Consider the following 14,531-nt stretch of genomic DNA (forward strand, 5'->3'; position numbering starts at 1 on the left):
TCTTCCGTGTAGATGTACCTAGTCAGGGTCCATTCAGGAGACAGACACCACATGACAATTTGAATAGGGAAAATTTAATATAAAGAATCATTAACTCTAGTGGGGGATTGAAGTAATGGGAGACTGGCTCATAAGGAGTAAAGAGAACTCTAGAGAATACAGGAATAGCAGATATAAGCAGTAGTCACCATCTCTAGGGCCGAAGTAGAGGCCACAGGGAGGGAATGTAGAAGAGAGCCATACCCCTAAGGCTGAGGTCCAGGCCTCCTTGCTCACTGGATGGTGGAGAAGTTCTCTGAAGCTGCAGAGCTGCCCTGAGAGTGTCAAGTGATGTTGTTCATGAAAGCTGCCATGCCAACAGCCCTCACCAGGAAACCATTCTCTGGGGTGCTGGGGGAGGCTGCCCCCAGGGAGTGTTGTTCCTCAGAACTCAAGGGGTGTTGGGGGAAGGGGAAGTGGTTCATGGGAGGTACCAGGCCTGCAGCACCTGCTCTGAAGCTTTCCCAGGAGGTGCAAGGAAAGCCATTTATGAAAAATACCACCAGTGGCACTCTGCTGCACAGCCTTCTGAGGCCATGCTTACCCTGGGGAGTCGCTTGCACTATAAGAGTCTGCTTAGGGGAGCATACCAGAAGCAGCGAGAGAATCCCCTTCCTCCTCTAGTGTTTCTCCAGTGCCCTCTGCTGGCAAAGCTTAACAGTGTGCCAGCTGGCAAAAGATGGATGTTTTCAAGTCCAACTCCATTATCACAGAGCAGACAAAAAGAAGGGCAGGTTTGGAGCCGAAAGGCAATAAATTGATAATTGTCACAATATATAATGAAGAAAGTTCATGAACTATATTTTTGGCAAGTTTAAAAATTATATCCAATTCAAGGTAATCGGTTGCTCCTCCCTACCCTCCCTCTTTTAATAATGTTTTTTCTCCTTCTAAGACAAGAGTAATTGTAGTTCTCCATTTTAAAGTGTTTCCTCTTGAATCAGCAGTTGCAGAAAATTCATTAGAGTTGGATTTCTGAATGTTGGGTATCCCCCTATCTGCTGAAGGGAAAACAGGTTGAAACCCACCATCAGATTGGCCAGTAAGTTCTGAAGTTGACTCTCTTCTTGTGCCTTGCTTGTTTTATTTAAAAATATGCAGATTTTACTAGGGTACAGGATTTTAACCAGTTCTTCCCTGATCATTCCAATGCCCATGTCTGGACATACAAAAATTCTTCTAATAACTTGTTGTTATCTTGTTGTTTGTTTTTATATCATTTAACTTACCCAGTCCATAATAATAGCTTTATCCTATCTAAAGCATCAGAAATGCTTGAAATCATTAAAGAATTGATCAATTCTCCTTAAATAATTGATAAAATTTTTCATAATTCATATCCTCACTTCCAAACTCCCATTTGGAAGGAGAGCTTCTCAGACTTCTTTCTAAAGTGCTCTCATTTGGGGTACGTTTAACTCATTCAGTTGAGTAGCTTTCTTTTCTCTCTTTACTCCTTAATTATCTTAGACCCTGATCTACGTTTACCCAGATCTTCAGCTAGTGTTCCAACCACACTAAGCTAATGGTCTGCTTGAACTGACTGGAGAGTGAGCAGGATACAGCAGAGGCCTAGTATCCTCAAGGCTTTCATGGCACTGACGAGAGACAGGTGTGATGTCCCTTTGGTATCAGGCACTGCCTCTCTCTCTCCACTCTTGGGGTAATATCCTCACTTCCAAACTTGTGTAACCTTCTGCACTCTTGGAAATATTCATGATTAGCTAGGATGTTACTGTACCTCTGGTAAAAATGAAGAAACAGGATAAAGTATGACTTAACTTTATTTTCCAAAGACTTTTTTTCCTCTCAAAGAATGTGAGGATGAAGAAGTGCTAAAGAGCTTTTATGAAGACAGTGGTTTTCAGCAACCTTGAATTGTCCACCACCTCTCCTCTCTGGCATGCCATGTTTTCTTTAGTAGCCTGGCCCTCAGTAATAACTGTTAGCTCTTTACTCAAGAATATCTAAGATTTTCTCCTCTTTTTCCTTTTCTATCCTAAACAGGCTGAAATTTGCTTTTTGCTTTGAGCCAATTATTTAGGAAATATTTTTTGAAAACCTATCATATACAAAGCTCTTTGAGGGTTTTAAGGACAAGGCAAAACTTATGTACAATCCAAGGCAGTTTAGTGTTACTCAGATCAGCATTGCAAACCCAGTGGTCTATCGAGGTCTGCTATTACCTAGAATTTTTTTCCCTCCAATAGCACCATTTAGAGGGCTTTCTTGATAGCTCAGTTGGTAAAGAATCTGCCTGCAGTCCAGGAGACCCTGGTTTGATTTCTGGGTCGGGAAGATCTTCTGGAGAAGGGATAGGCTACCCACTCCAGTATTCTTGGGCTTTATTTGGAATGAAATACAGCACTATTTAGAATGGAATACAGACTAGCAGTATCTTGGGAAGTGGATTTGGGTGGTGCAAATTCAGAGTATATGATATACATGAACTTCTTAAATAAAATAGGATTTATTATTTACTAGTCAAAGATTTTGTTGCTGTCTTAAGTTTTTCTATGCTTAAAGAGCATATGAAAGCTGAGAAGTTTCAGTTTTCCTCTCTTGTACTTATAGCTTTGAAGCCTGGCCCTCAAGGCCAGGAATACTGTTTGAATATATGCTTGTATACAGAGCACTGTATTAAGTATTTGGGGGCTAAACAGAACAATCAGACATGATCTCATTTCCTCACAAGGAGATATTATAATCTAGTGATCCATACAAATATATATGTGTACAGAGGAAACATGAAGAACAATTGAGCAACTCATGGCCAAGTGCAGAGTAATGTCATTTAAGCCTGGTGCTCTATTTAGGGGCTTAAATGCAGTAGATTGGTCATTGTTTAGGTTTAATTAGGAAAAGGTCTTTTCATGAGGCATCAAAGGAAGTGAGGGATGAGACTTATCAGAATAGTCCTATTTCCATGACTTGAACAGGCTCTGTCTGCCTTTCTTGAACATGAATGCTATATTTTCTTCTTTCTATTAAAATTATTTGGGTAGATGAGATCTCTAGAGATTCAATCATATCATTATTAGAAACCCTCTTCAAAATTCTTTACTGTAAATAGGCTTTGGAAAGTCTGCCATAGTTTCCCATGACTGTGTTTGCAAGTTCTATAATAAAGATCATGTTGAATAGTTCCATGAAAATACGTTGTTTACCAGGCATCTCCAGGGAGTTGCCAAGCCATAGGAAAGTTCTTTTCTTCCCTGTGCCACCAGAAAGGAAGGGAGTCTTTCCATGAAACTTTGTTAAAGACGTGGAAGACTTCTCACATTCAGGGGTGATACCAATAGCAGTCACATGTTAGAAGCAAAGTTTCAATTCCAAGTACATTTAATGAGTAACCTCTATGATCTAAATTCTGTGCTGGGTACTGATTCGATAGAGTTCTTACTTCTGAGAGTTTATCGTTTAAGAGGGCTTGAGGTTTAGACGATGAGAGAGAAATTAGAGTAATTTGTCGCTGCTTGGTACAGAGTATGTCCCTGCTTGCCTTTAGAATGCTTCATTTTTTTCCTTCACTGCTTTAAACCAAGTCAGAGTTTGTGTTTCCACCTGGATTTGTAGCCACTTTGACCTTCTCTATGCTGTGTGTAATGTCACTAATTCAGCCCGGTGAACAGAACAGAGTGACCTGAACAGAGTCAAACTATAAATCGTATGTAGACCTTCACCTGGACTCTGCTCCTTATCCTGCATAGAATGTGGCACCTTGGTGCCGCCCTGAGTGCTTAGCTGGCAGTAGCTTGGACTAGTGTCCATTATTATCCTTACCTCCTCCCTTTCTATTTCCTGTCCCCCTTAACTGTTGTTTCCATTTAGATTCTGACATCAGAAGGAGCACGCCCTCCAACAGCAAATCCTTCATTTCCTCTCAGTCCTTGTAAGTAGTTTTCTTTTTTTTAAATACAGCTTTGGGATATGTGGAGAAATAAACCCAGTTCTTGGCATATGGATGGAGTGGCGCCATCTGAATCCACAAAGAGGCAAGGTTAATGTGGCCAGCCTACCTGGTGGTGGTGAGCCAGGGAAAGAGAGAGAAGACTGTGGGTTCAAACAGGGTGGGCTCTGGTGGAAGCGAAGCTTTCAATGTGGATTATTCCTTCTCTGATAAGTCTGATTATATCAGAGACCCCGAGAAGATGAGATCTTAAACGAGAGAACAGTGATCAGGATTTCTGACTATGAAATCAGATTGTCTGAACAGGTTCCCCATAGTAGACTCAGCTAGAGGAGATAGAAGCTCACATGGGAGCAGCAATAGTCTTTAGAGTCCACAGAGCAGTTTGACTCGCTCAACTTTGTAAACAGGTGTTGTCATTCCCATTTTGCAGTTAAAGAAATTGAAGTTTAGGGCTTCCCTGGAGGTCTAGTGGTTAAGACTCCACGCTTCCAATGCAGAGGGCATGGGTTTGATCCCTGGCCAGGAAACTAAGATCCCACATGCCGTGTGGTATGGCCTCCAAAAAACAAAAGTTTAGAGAAAGGATTTGACACAGAATTCTTGACCAGCATTGTCATGAATGCTAGTAAATGGTACCTGAGCCCAAGTCTTAGAACTCTGTGTGGACCATTGTGTTTTCCACTGTACACACAAGTCTGAAAATGATGAGAAAGAAAGCTTTGTGGCCTGGGGTGGCTGTGAGTGTTCTCTCAGCCTGGAAATCACTGTGTAAGTTGTCGGGTCCTAAAGGGAGGGCTCCTATCCTCCTGTCGTTCAGCCTCCCTTGACTCTCTCCACTTCAGCTCCCACTGCTTCCTGCACTCCACGTCTGCTGAGGCAGTGGCCATGGGGCTCCTGAAGCAGTTTGAGGGGATGCAGCTCCCCGCCGCCTCGGAGCTGGAGTGGCTCGTTCCAGAGCACGATGCCCCTCAGAAGGTAGGTTCTTCAGCTCTACTTCTCTACCCACCGCCCAGCCCCAGGAGGCTGTGAGCCTTCCTGATATTGTTCTTCTTTGTCATACATCCACTGTTTAGCATGAATGTACTTGTTTCCTTCCTGACTCGTAGAAGCCTTTCACTGCAAATGTGTGGAATGAATAAATGAAGGCGTTTGTGCATGCTTGTCTTGGGCTTCCCAGGGTGGCACTAGGGGTAAAGAACCCACCTGCCAGTAAAGAAGACATAAGAGACACAGGTTCGATCCCTGGGTCAGGAAGATCCCCTGGAGGAGGGCATGGCAACCCACTCCAGTATTCTTACCTAGAGAATTCCATGGACAGAGGAGCCTGGCGGGCTGCAGTCCATAGGGTCTTAAAGACCCAAGACATGACTGAAGCGACTTAACTCATGTGTATGCCTACCTACATGCCTATGCATGTAGGTGGCAGCTCCTTCCCTGTCGTTACCCCACACGACTGCTCACTAGATCGGGGGCAGCACACCTTAGCTGTGACCACCTTGAGACCCTGGAAGAGTATCTGAAAGAACTGAAAAAAGGTTCTTCTTTGCTCTACAGTTGAGTAAGGCATGACACACCCTGGTGCACCAAGAGGCCCAGGGTGGGCTCAGGGACAGCGTTAGCGAGAGGCGCCACCAACTGGGGTGCTGTTTCCATTCCTTTAGATTCTTGAAACCCAAGGCCCTCACTTCTAATAGCCTGGTCCCTTATTTATTTTGAGGCCAAGGTTCCATGAAGCCCTTGCTTAGGTGTTTCTGAGAAGTCTTTCATTAATTATGTTTCTGTTGTGGTCAGAAGGGTCAAGTGAATGTATTCCCCAGACTGTCCATGGAAGATCACCCTGTGCTTTACTCCTGCAGCTCCTGCCCATCCCTGACTCACTGCCCATCTCCCCAGATGATGGGCAGCATGCTGACATCTACAAGCTGCGTATCCGCGTTCGCGGCAACCTGGAGTGGGCGCCACCCCGGCCACAGATAATTTTTAATGTTCATCCAGCCCCAACGTGAGTTGTCAGGGGCTGTGCCCTTTGGAAAACAGATACTTTCTCTGTGGGTTGTCAGAACTGTCTCCTTACCCTCTTCTCTCTACCTGCAGCTGTACCTCCCACACAGCTTCTAAAAGGCCGAGGGAGAGGATTATCCTTCTTGTCTGGAAGTTTTACTCTTAGACCTCCCATTCTTTCCCAGAGCTAACTGGAAAAGAGGTCGTTTATCACTGGTCTCCCAACCTGTTGCCTTCCTCCCAATAGTTTTATGAGCTGTTTTCTTCCCCCTCCCTCTTAAGAGGGAGGGATGCTTTTCTTTCCTTTTCTCTCCTCTTTATTTGTCATTTCTTATATTTGTACAGAAAGTGTGGCTCATTATTGGGGAGAGTCACTGCCTAGGCCTAAATTCTAACCTTGCCATCCTTGCTTTGAATGGGCTCTCCCAATAGGCTTGTTTTGTCCAACTCTTAAAAACAAATAGGTGAATTCCCCTCCCTTCCCAGCTTCCGGGAGACCTGTGTTTGTGTCCTCACCCTGTACATCACAGAGGCCTCATAAAGCTGGTATCTGAAGCCCCTTTCCTTCCCCTTCCTTCAGGAGGAAAATTGCCGTGGCCAAGCAGAACTACCGCTGCGCAGGTTGCGGCATCCGGACTGATCCTGGTGAGTGTCTTCTCTGACCTTCATGCCCCCTCCAGGGGCTTCACTCTCTCACACACATGGTCAAGGGAGCTGGTCAGAGGGGCAGTAAGAGGAGCTAACAGCACCGAACGGGGGAAAGGAAAAGAAGGGGCCTGGAAGAGGGAAGGGGTGGGACCAGGCAAGAACACTGGTAATCAGAGGAAAATGGTTTCTAGAAGCCCATTCCCAGAGAAAATTGTCTACAGTAAGTGCCCTACATAGAAGCCTTTGAGTTGTGGACTTTCAAAGGTGTGAACACAAGTTCACATGTCCAAGCACGGAAGTCCACGTGTCTGGTGTACGTTGTCACAGGCGTGCATCCTCTACAAGTGGCTGTGCTTTTGTGTGCTTTACTGTTCAGTGCTGTATAGAGTGAGTTTCCCTGCTGCCTCAGCAGTAAAGAATCTGACTGCCAACACAGGGGACGTGGCCTTGATCCTTGGGTTGGGAAGATCCCCTGGAGAAGGGAATGGCAGCTCGGTCCAGTATTCTTGCCTGGGAAATCCCATGGACAGAGGAGCCTGGTGGACTAAGTGAATGGGGTCACAAAGAGTTGGATGTGACTGAGTGACTCAACAACAACAGCTGTATAGAGTACAGTAGTACAGTGTCTTTGCTTCAAGCCCAGGATGTCCAGAGCAAGCATAAAAGCAGCAGTATATAGCTGATTGTGTTAGTTGGATACCTTGGCTAACTTTGTTGGGCTTATGAACAAGCTGGACTTAACGAACATGCTCTCAGAATGGAACTCGTTTGTATGTAGGGGACTTACTGTACTCCCAGCCAGGTTCTTGGAGACTGGATCTTCCCAACTTGGCAGCGTTCGTTTCCTCAGTGGCTTCCAGTCTGGGACACAGAAACCACAGGCCTCACTGTATGGGTTTCTCCCGGCTTTGGGAACTCAGACAGAGGTGGTTGGAGTCCACTGACCAGCCCTCCTTCTAATTCAAAAGGAACAGCAAGGCTACCTCACCAGCTTATAGTTGGGAAAGCTGCCTCTGACCTGTTGACCTTCTGTTTTTTCAGATTACATCAAGCGGCTGCGGTACTGTGAGTACTTGGGCAAGTACTTCTGTCAGTGCTGCCACGAGAATGCCCAGATGGTTATCCCCAGCCGCGTTCTGCGCAAGTGGGATTTCAGCAAGTACTACGTCAGCAATTTCTCCAAGGACCTGCTCATTAAGATCTGGAACGACCCTCTCTTCAATGTGCAGGACATCAACAGTGCCCTCTATAGGAAGGTCAAGCTGCTCAATCACGTCCGGGTGAGACCCTCGGAAAGGTCACGGCTTAGATTACCCCGTGTTCATAGCGGTTTCCCAAGATCACCACAGTCCTCTCTGTTGTCATGCAGAGCTATAACCATCTTATCATTCTCGCTCGCTCTATGCACTTTCTCTTGCCATTTCCAGAGTGTGTAGCTAGTCTCAAACCTGGCGAGGCAGCTCTAGAGTTAGCACTCGATGGCAAAAGCAGGATTTCTCCCCTTCACTGAAAATAAGTGAACAGAGAAGAGGGTGTCAGGCCAAAAGTTTGGATTCTGGATTTTTCAGCGGCTCCCAGCTGTGTATGTGATTTGGGCAGACCTAGCAAAGGGCCTTCCCTGAGTGGGGGTCATTTTGAAGCATATTGTTGAGTTAAAGGTATGGAGAAAGGCCTGGCACTGGTTACTGCATGCAAGCCTTCTAGACCTGCAGGGTTTAAAGGCAATCTCTTTCTGATGGTTGTTTCCCTCTCCTTCATACCCCCTCTGACCCCTCCACCCACCCCCACAATGCCCTTCTCTTCAGCTGCTGCGGATCCAGCTCTGTCACATGAAGAACATGTTCAAGACCTGCCGACTGGCCAAAGAGTAAGTCTTGATGGAGGCCACAGACCTCTGGCTCAGTCAGTGTCTCTGGAAGAAACGTGTCCCAGCAGTTGGCACTTGTTATGTAAAGCAGAAGAGTAGGGGGATCATGCAGAAAATTCTAGAAATAGTAAACAAGAACTACAGCAGTAACTACGTATCCTTCTCTCTGGAAGGGGTACTCTGGTTATTCCATCCAGGGTCAGCCCACCACTCTTGGCAAGCTGACGCGAGTCACTCTGCAGAAGGGCGTAGAAGTCACTTCACCCTCCAGATGCCTGGTTGTAGGGAGGGTTGGGGTAGCCTGGGTGGGCTGGGTGTTGCCCACCTTCATTATTTCTAGGACCCTTCTCATCCCTAACCAGCTTCTGGATAGAAATCCTTCTTCTCTGATGGGCCACACAAAGCATTCATTCTCTGCCTCTGCCCACTTCCCCTCATTTCCTGCAGGCTTCTGGATGCCTTTGACACCGTTCCAGGCCACCTGACGGAGGATCTCCACCTGTACTCACTGAATGACCTGACTGCCACCAGGAAGGGGGAGCTGGGGCCCCGGCTTGCTGAGCTCACCAGGGCAGGGGCTGCCCATGTAGAGCGATGTGTGGTAAGAAACTCTTGCTCTAGCACGCTGCAGGGCCCTTACTTAGGGATGTGAAGAGGAGCGTGGGTCCAGGGTTCATGCTGTTGAATTCCAGGAAGTTGAGTTGGCCTGTTAACACTGTGAGAGAAACTGCACAGGCTTGCTGTCCCCAGGGTTGATGAACAGCTAAATCACCCAGATCTAAGGAATCTAGAACTAGAAGAGGATGTGGTGTTGGCATTTCTCCTGGGAAACGGACAGGACTAAGTGGGCCTTCACTAAAGAGTTGCCCTGATGTAGGAGGAGGACCCTGGATTAGACTCAGAGGACAGGGTCTTGTCTTAGCATTTTCAGTCACTGTGACCACAGGAAACACCACAGGAAGATCCCCTGGCAAAGGGAATGGCAGTTCACTCCAGTGTTCTTGCTTGGAGCATGCCATGGGCAGAGGAGCCTGGTGGGCTACAGTCCATGGGGTGGCAAGAATCGGACACAACTTCGCTACTATACCACCACCACCACTGTGTAAATTTAAATATTCTGTAGATGCAAGTTATTATTGTTCCTGATCTATCCAACATAGCAGAAATGCCATTTTTAGAATTCCCCGTCTTAGAATATGTCCAGGCTGTGTTGCTGCAACAGTCCCAGAATTAGAACTTAAAATGGGGCACATGTAGAGCTCCTGTGTAGCAGGGGGAGTTGGAAAGACTTCACTATAACCTGGCCCAAGGCTGGATATTATTTTGGAAAACTGTCCTTGCCTTTACATTTCATCTTAATTGGTTGTGGTTCCCATTTCAAAATAAAATCATTACCCACACTGGAATTGTTACTTTAGGAAGCCCTTTGTGGCCCCATTCCTTCCTTCTTGTCATCTCTCCTTTGAGAACCACTCTTGTGGCTGGAGTTTCTCAAACTCGTGCCTTTCTTGTCTCCATCTTAAAACTTTGTCTGACACTACCCAGCCTGGGCCCAGTTTGGCTGTCATGCTAAGTCCAGCTCCAGTCTCTTTCCTGAAGGTTGGAGAACACTTTGGAGCCCCTCGCACGTGTGTGCTCAGTTGCTCCAGTCATATCCAACTCTTTGAGACCCCATGGGATTTTCCCAGCAAGAATACTGGAGTGGGTTGCCATGCCCTCCTCCAGGGGACCTTCACGACCCAGGGATTGAACCCGTTTCTTCTGTGTCTCCTGCACTGCAGGTGGATTCTTTACCACTGAGCCACCGGGGAAGCCCTTGGAGCCCCTCAAGTCTTGTTTATATTTTGCTCCTCGCCCCTCTTGTATTCACCCTCTTGGCCAGTTCCTGGTGAACTTTGCCTCCTTTTTCTGCCTGTCTGTTTCCTCCCCAGCTCTGCCAAGCCAAGGGCTTCATCTGTGAGTTCTGCCAGAATGAAGATGACATCATCTTCCCCTTTGAGCTCCACAAGTGCCGGATCTGTGAAGGTGAGAGCTGGTGCCCAGCATGGGACAGAGCCCAGGGCTTATTAATTTCCCGTCAGCTGCCCCTGTTAACAGAAGCTAGGTTTGGTTCAGCAGCTCCCTGTGTCTCACCACAGGTACACTAAGCCGTGGCTATAGGAAGGGTCCTGGCAGTGACTTGCTTCCAGCCTGAGATGACACAGATTGTTCTCTTCTCTCTCCCCTTCCCAACCTGAACAGAGTGTAAAGCATGCTACCATAAAACTTGTTTCAAGTCTGGGAGCTGTCCCCGCTGTGAGCGGCTGCAGGCCCGGAGGGAGCTGTTGGCCAAGCAGAGCCTGGAGTCCTACATGTCTGACTACGAGGAGGAACCCACCGAGGCCTTGGCCCTGGAGGCCACCGACCTGGAAACCACCTGAGAAAGCACGGAAAGCGCTCTTTCTAGGGGCGAGGGTCACATATAGTGCAGAACTGAGCCACCCTCCTAAGGACTTTCCCCACTTGGTTTTTTCTTTTTTTTTTTTAACTTATCATCATTATTAATTTTTATGATCTGTCTAATGTCCATGTGTATTCAATCTTATATAGGTTGGTGGGGTCCAGTCTGTTGTGACAATTTGCAGGTACCAAGCATTTCCATCAGAGCTGACACATGGGTCCCTAAGTGAAGCTTCCAGTGCCTCTGTTAGGGGAATGAACAATGAGACCCAATTCTTCCGACATCCATGGCCTTCTCCACTTGGACCAGATCTGGTTTCAGCTGCATCTCAAGAATCATTTCCAGTTTTATTTTGTTTTAATTCTGGAGCTTCTGAGCCAGGCATTTCTCAGTGAACTCACTTCTCCTTTGCTGCTGAAACAGGAGGGTGGAGTTTTCTCTCTCCCAGTCCTGGAACAGGGTCAGACCCTGAGGAGAAGCATCAGAGAATGGGACTGCGCCATGGGCATTCTTATATAGGTGCTTCTGAGGCCATAAAAACAGCGTTACTGCTACCTTGGACTCTTCAGACACGTCGAAGAGGCAGTCATAACTTTCTTGTATTTAGGCATAGATGATATCACCGGCTGACTTTCTTTATCTACCCTGGGGGACTTGACACAAAGACCAGAACTGATACTTAGACCAGGACTATTTCAAGCATAAGTGAGGCCACAACTCTTGTTTAAGGAGCATTTGTTTCGTCAGAGGAGCTGTTGGCCTCCTCTTGGGTGATAAGGTCCCTTTCAGTCAACATAGCTCTGGTGCAGGTGTGACCTCTCAAGCTCAGACAAGTCCCTGGTGCCATCTTAAAGTGAGGACAGAAGCCCATCCAGCATCTCATCCATGAGTCTCTTGCCACTCTGTCCTGTCAGGAGGTCACTGCAGTTCTGAGTAGAAGCCTGGCCCAGCTCCATGCTCTCCGTTCCCTCCTGCAGTGGGGCTGGGACCCTCCCCAGCGGCTGAGCTCCTAGCTTAGTTTATTTTGTCAAAGTTGAGATGAAAGCTTCCTGCTATTAGTGGTGTTAAAAGACTTGATAGTTTGTGGCTGTGAGCATGAATGTTCCTGTGTTCTTATGATAACGAGAACCTTTATGCCAATTATGCACTTAATTCTTTAGCCTCGTGATGGTAGTATATGCAGTCATCCTTATTACTAATTTTAACACACACCCACACTCTTTTTTAATGTGTGTTTTGATGGGAAAAGTTTTTGAAGGGACCGTATATATGTCTGTGGCATTCTTTAAGTTGCTGTAGCTCCTGACCAGTATGTAAAGCACTGGTCAGGGTCACAGCTCCAAGGGCTGGCAGCTCTGTGAACTAAAGCCCACAGCATTTTAGTTCTGGGACTGACTGCTTCCTGGGTGCCTGTCTTCCCATAGTTGGTTGCTAGTAGGAAAAAACCTGCTGTGGGTGCTGCCCCGGGAAGCTGAACAGAAAGTTGCACGTGGTTGGTGGAAGCTGCTGAGTGTCTGAGTCAGAGGCAACCAGGAGTGTCACTGGAAGTAGTAGGGGCAGTAAAGTAACAGAGCTGAGGCTCCCCCAGGACAGGAGGGAGCGGGAAGAAGCTGACGTCTGGCACTGGTCCCTCTGCCTCAGACTTGGGATCTGAAGGCCTTGTCAGGCTGGAAGACCCTGAGGCTGTTTTCCCTTCAGTTCACGGCAGGGGCAGAGGAGCTGGGAAAGCCAAAGCCTCCAGCCCAGCCCAGTGTTGAAGGGCAGACTAGAAACTGCCTGGTCCATCAAGGAGCTTCAGAATGACGTGAAACTCTAGTCTCGCTGAGAATTAGGCCTCAGATTCAGACTAAGGTGTTTGTGAAAATGATGAGCTCTACTTCCAGTTCTGGTTTAAATTGAAAATCCAGCTCCTTACTCCAAGGCGCTACACTGGAGGAGAGATGTCCTCTTGTTACTGTCGTGCGTGTTTCATGTAACATAGGATGAAAGGACGGAAGACGCTGACACTTTCTAAAGCCGACCTCAGCAATCTCATGTGCTCCTGGGTTTTCACTTTTTTTTCTCCAGCTCCCCAACCCTATCCCTCTAGGTTGCATATCTATTTTAGTGACCCTGACACCAGATACCATTTATTTATTTATTTGAGAGTAGGGGGAGAGAGGAAAGAGGATGGGGTGTTTTGAAAGCACTTTGCAACTTATTAGTATCTGAAAATCCCCGCTGTTGTGGGGAGAAGCTCCAAATGCACTGAAGAGAGTTCCTTCTGAGAGAAATAGGAGGGAAGATGTGTTCTTTTCTATAAATAAAGGGAAAAAAGAGTTTGCTTGCAAGGTGGAGACAAGATTCAAGACATAGCAGAAGAGTGGAAGGCAGATGTTTTCCACTTAAATGAGGCTGTTATTAACTCTACCAAGGCTTTAGAGCTTTTGTTGAATTCACATAAAAGGAGCAAGAGTCTAAATAGATGTTCGTGTGTGTACAACTCGTGTTCCAAACTGAGTTTCTACTTGCTGTAATTCATACACAGCCTAACATTTCATTGTCATCTTTAATAAACTAAGGAGATGAAATTCTGCTTTTTACTTGCCTATCTTGACTATCAGGAAGTGGACATGTCGAAAAATTCAGGAAATTTCTGTTATTATGCAAAGAACACTGGACCTTACAAGTCAGGAAAAGTGGGTTGGAATGCTTTGTCACTGACTTGCCACATGACCTTGGGCAGATCAGTTCACCATTCTAGATGTTTATGTCTTTGTGTATAAAGTACTTTGTAGCACTTTACAATGCACGGGGTGTGCCCACTACCGGTCGCCTTGGTGTAACTGCCCCCTGAAGCGAGGTAAATCTTCCTCTCCACAGCGTCTGAGTTGTCTTAGATGCTTCAGTCCCCACTTCTGTGAACAACCCTCTCCGAGTTTCTCTTTCATACTGCTGGCCTGCTGGAGCTCCAGTTACACCCTGCAGCTTTCTGAACATTTCCCCTTCAGTGTCCTTTGGTCAGCTCCAGCCAGTATGTCTAAAGGCAACGTAAATATCATATTTCCTCAAACCTAACCATTAGTCACCCTGGTTTGAAAATTAATTTCCTTCTCTTTGAGTCAGGTGGCAATTCTGACTAGGAAAGCAGTGTCTCCTCACCACCTGCTGTCACATTATGGTGATTTTTCTCTTTAAATTTCATTCCTTTTCTTAGCACACAAATTCAGGCCCTTATCTTAAATCTCAACCTTCTCCAGCCATGCCAGTCTCTCCCTATTTAATCGTCCATCAAATATGTGGGTACCTACTGTTTGCTGATTTCTGTACTGGGTTCAGGGGTTGTCACAGGGACTGAAACAGATATAGGCCCTCCCTCTTCAGGCATGTCGAGTCTTGTTGGGGAGACAGACATTGCCCAGAGTTACCAAAATGAATGTGTAATTATGAGCTGTAATAAGAGCTGTAAAGGAAAAGGGTGCTGCTGCTGCTGCTAAGTTGCTTCAGTCGTGTCCAGCTCTGTGCGACCCCATAGACGGCAGCCCACCAGGCTCCCCTGTCCCTGGGATTCTCCAGGCAAGAACACTGGGGTGGGTTGCCATTTCCTTCTCCAATGCAAGAAAGTGAAAAGTGAAAGTGAAGTC

The 14,531-nt window shown here is 46.6% G+C and overlaps 1 protein-coding gene across 4 annotated transcripts in view; it reads left to right on the forward strand.

Annotated features, from left to right (window-relative positions):
• RUBCN (RUN and cysteine rich domain containing beclin 1 interacting protein) overlaps nt 1-13,478 on the forward strand; it is a 52,127-nt gene extending 38,649 nt beyond the window's left edge. For all 4 annotated transcript variants that reach the window (XM_005675056.2, XM_005675055.2, XM_005675057.2 and 1 more), the window contains 9 exons: nt 3,871-3,931; nt 4,795-4,927; nt 5,809-5,954; nt 6,534-6,598; nt 7,643-7,881; nt 8,407-8,468; nt 8,916-9,069; nt 10,400-10,493; nt 10,710-13,478. In XM_005675056.2, coding sequence (XP_005675113.1) covers nt 3,871-3,931; nt 4,795-4,927; nt 5,809-5,954; nt 6,534-6,598; nt 7,643-7,881; nt 8,407-8,468; nt 8,916-9,069; nt 10,400-10,493; nt 10,710-10,888 — 1,133 coding nt within the window. In that variant the 3' untranslated portion in view covers nt 10,889-13,478. The remainder of the gene's footprint in view (nt 1-3,870; nt 3,932-4,794; nt 4,928-5,808; nt 5,955-6,533; nt 6,599-7,642; nt 7,882-8,406; nt 8,469-8,915; nt 9,070-10,399; nt 10,494-10,709) is intronic.

Source organism: Capra hircus, chromosome 1, assembly GCF_001704415.2.
Source record: "Capra hircus breed San Clemente chromosome 1, ASM170441v1, whole genome shotgun sequence".
Classification (NCBI taxonomy): Eukaryota; Metazoa; Chordata; class Mammalia; order Artiodactyla; family Bovidae; genus Capra; species Capra hircus.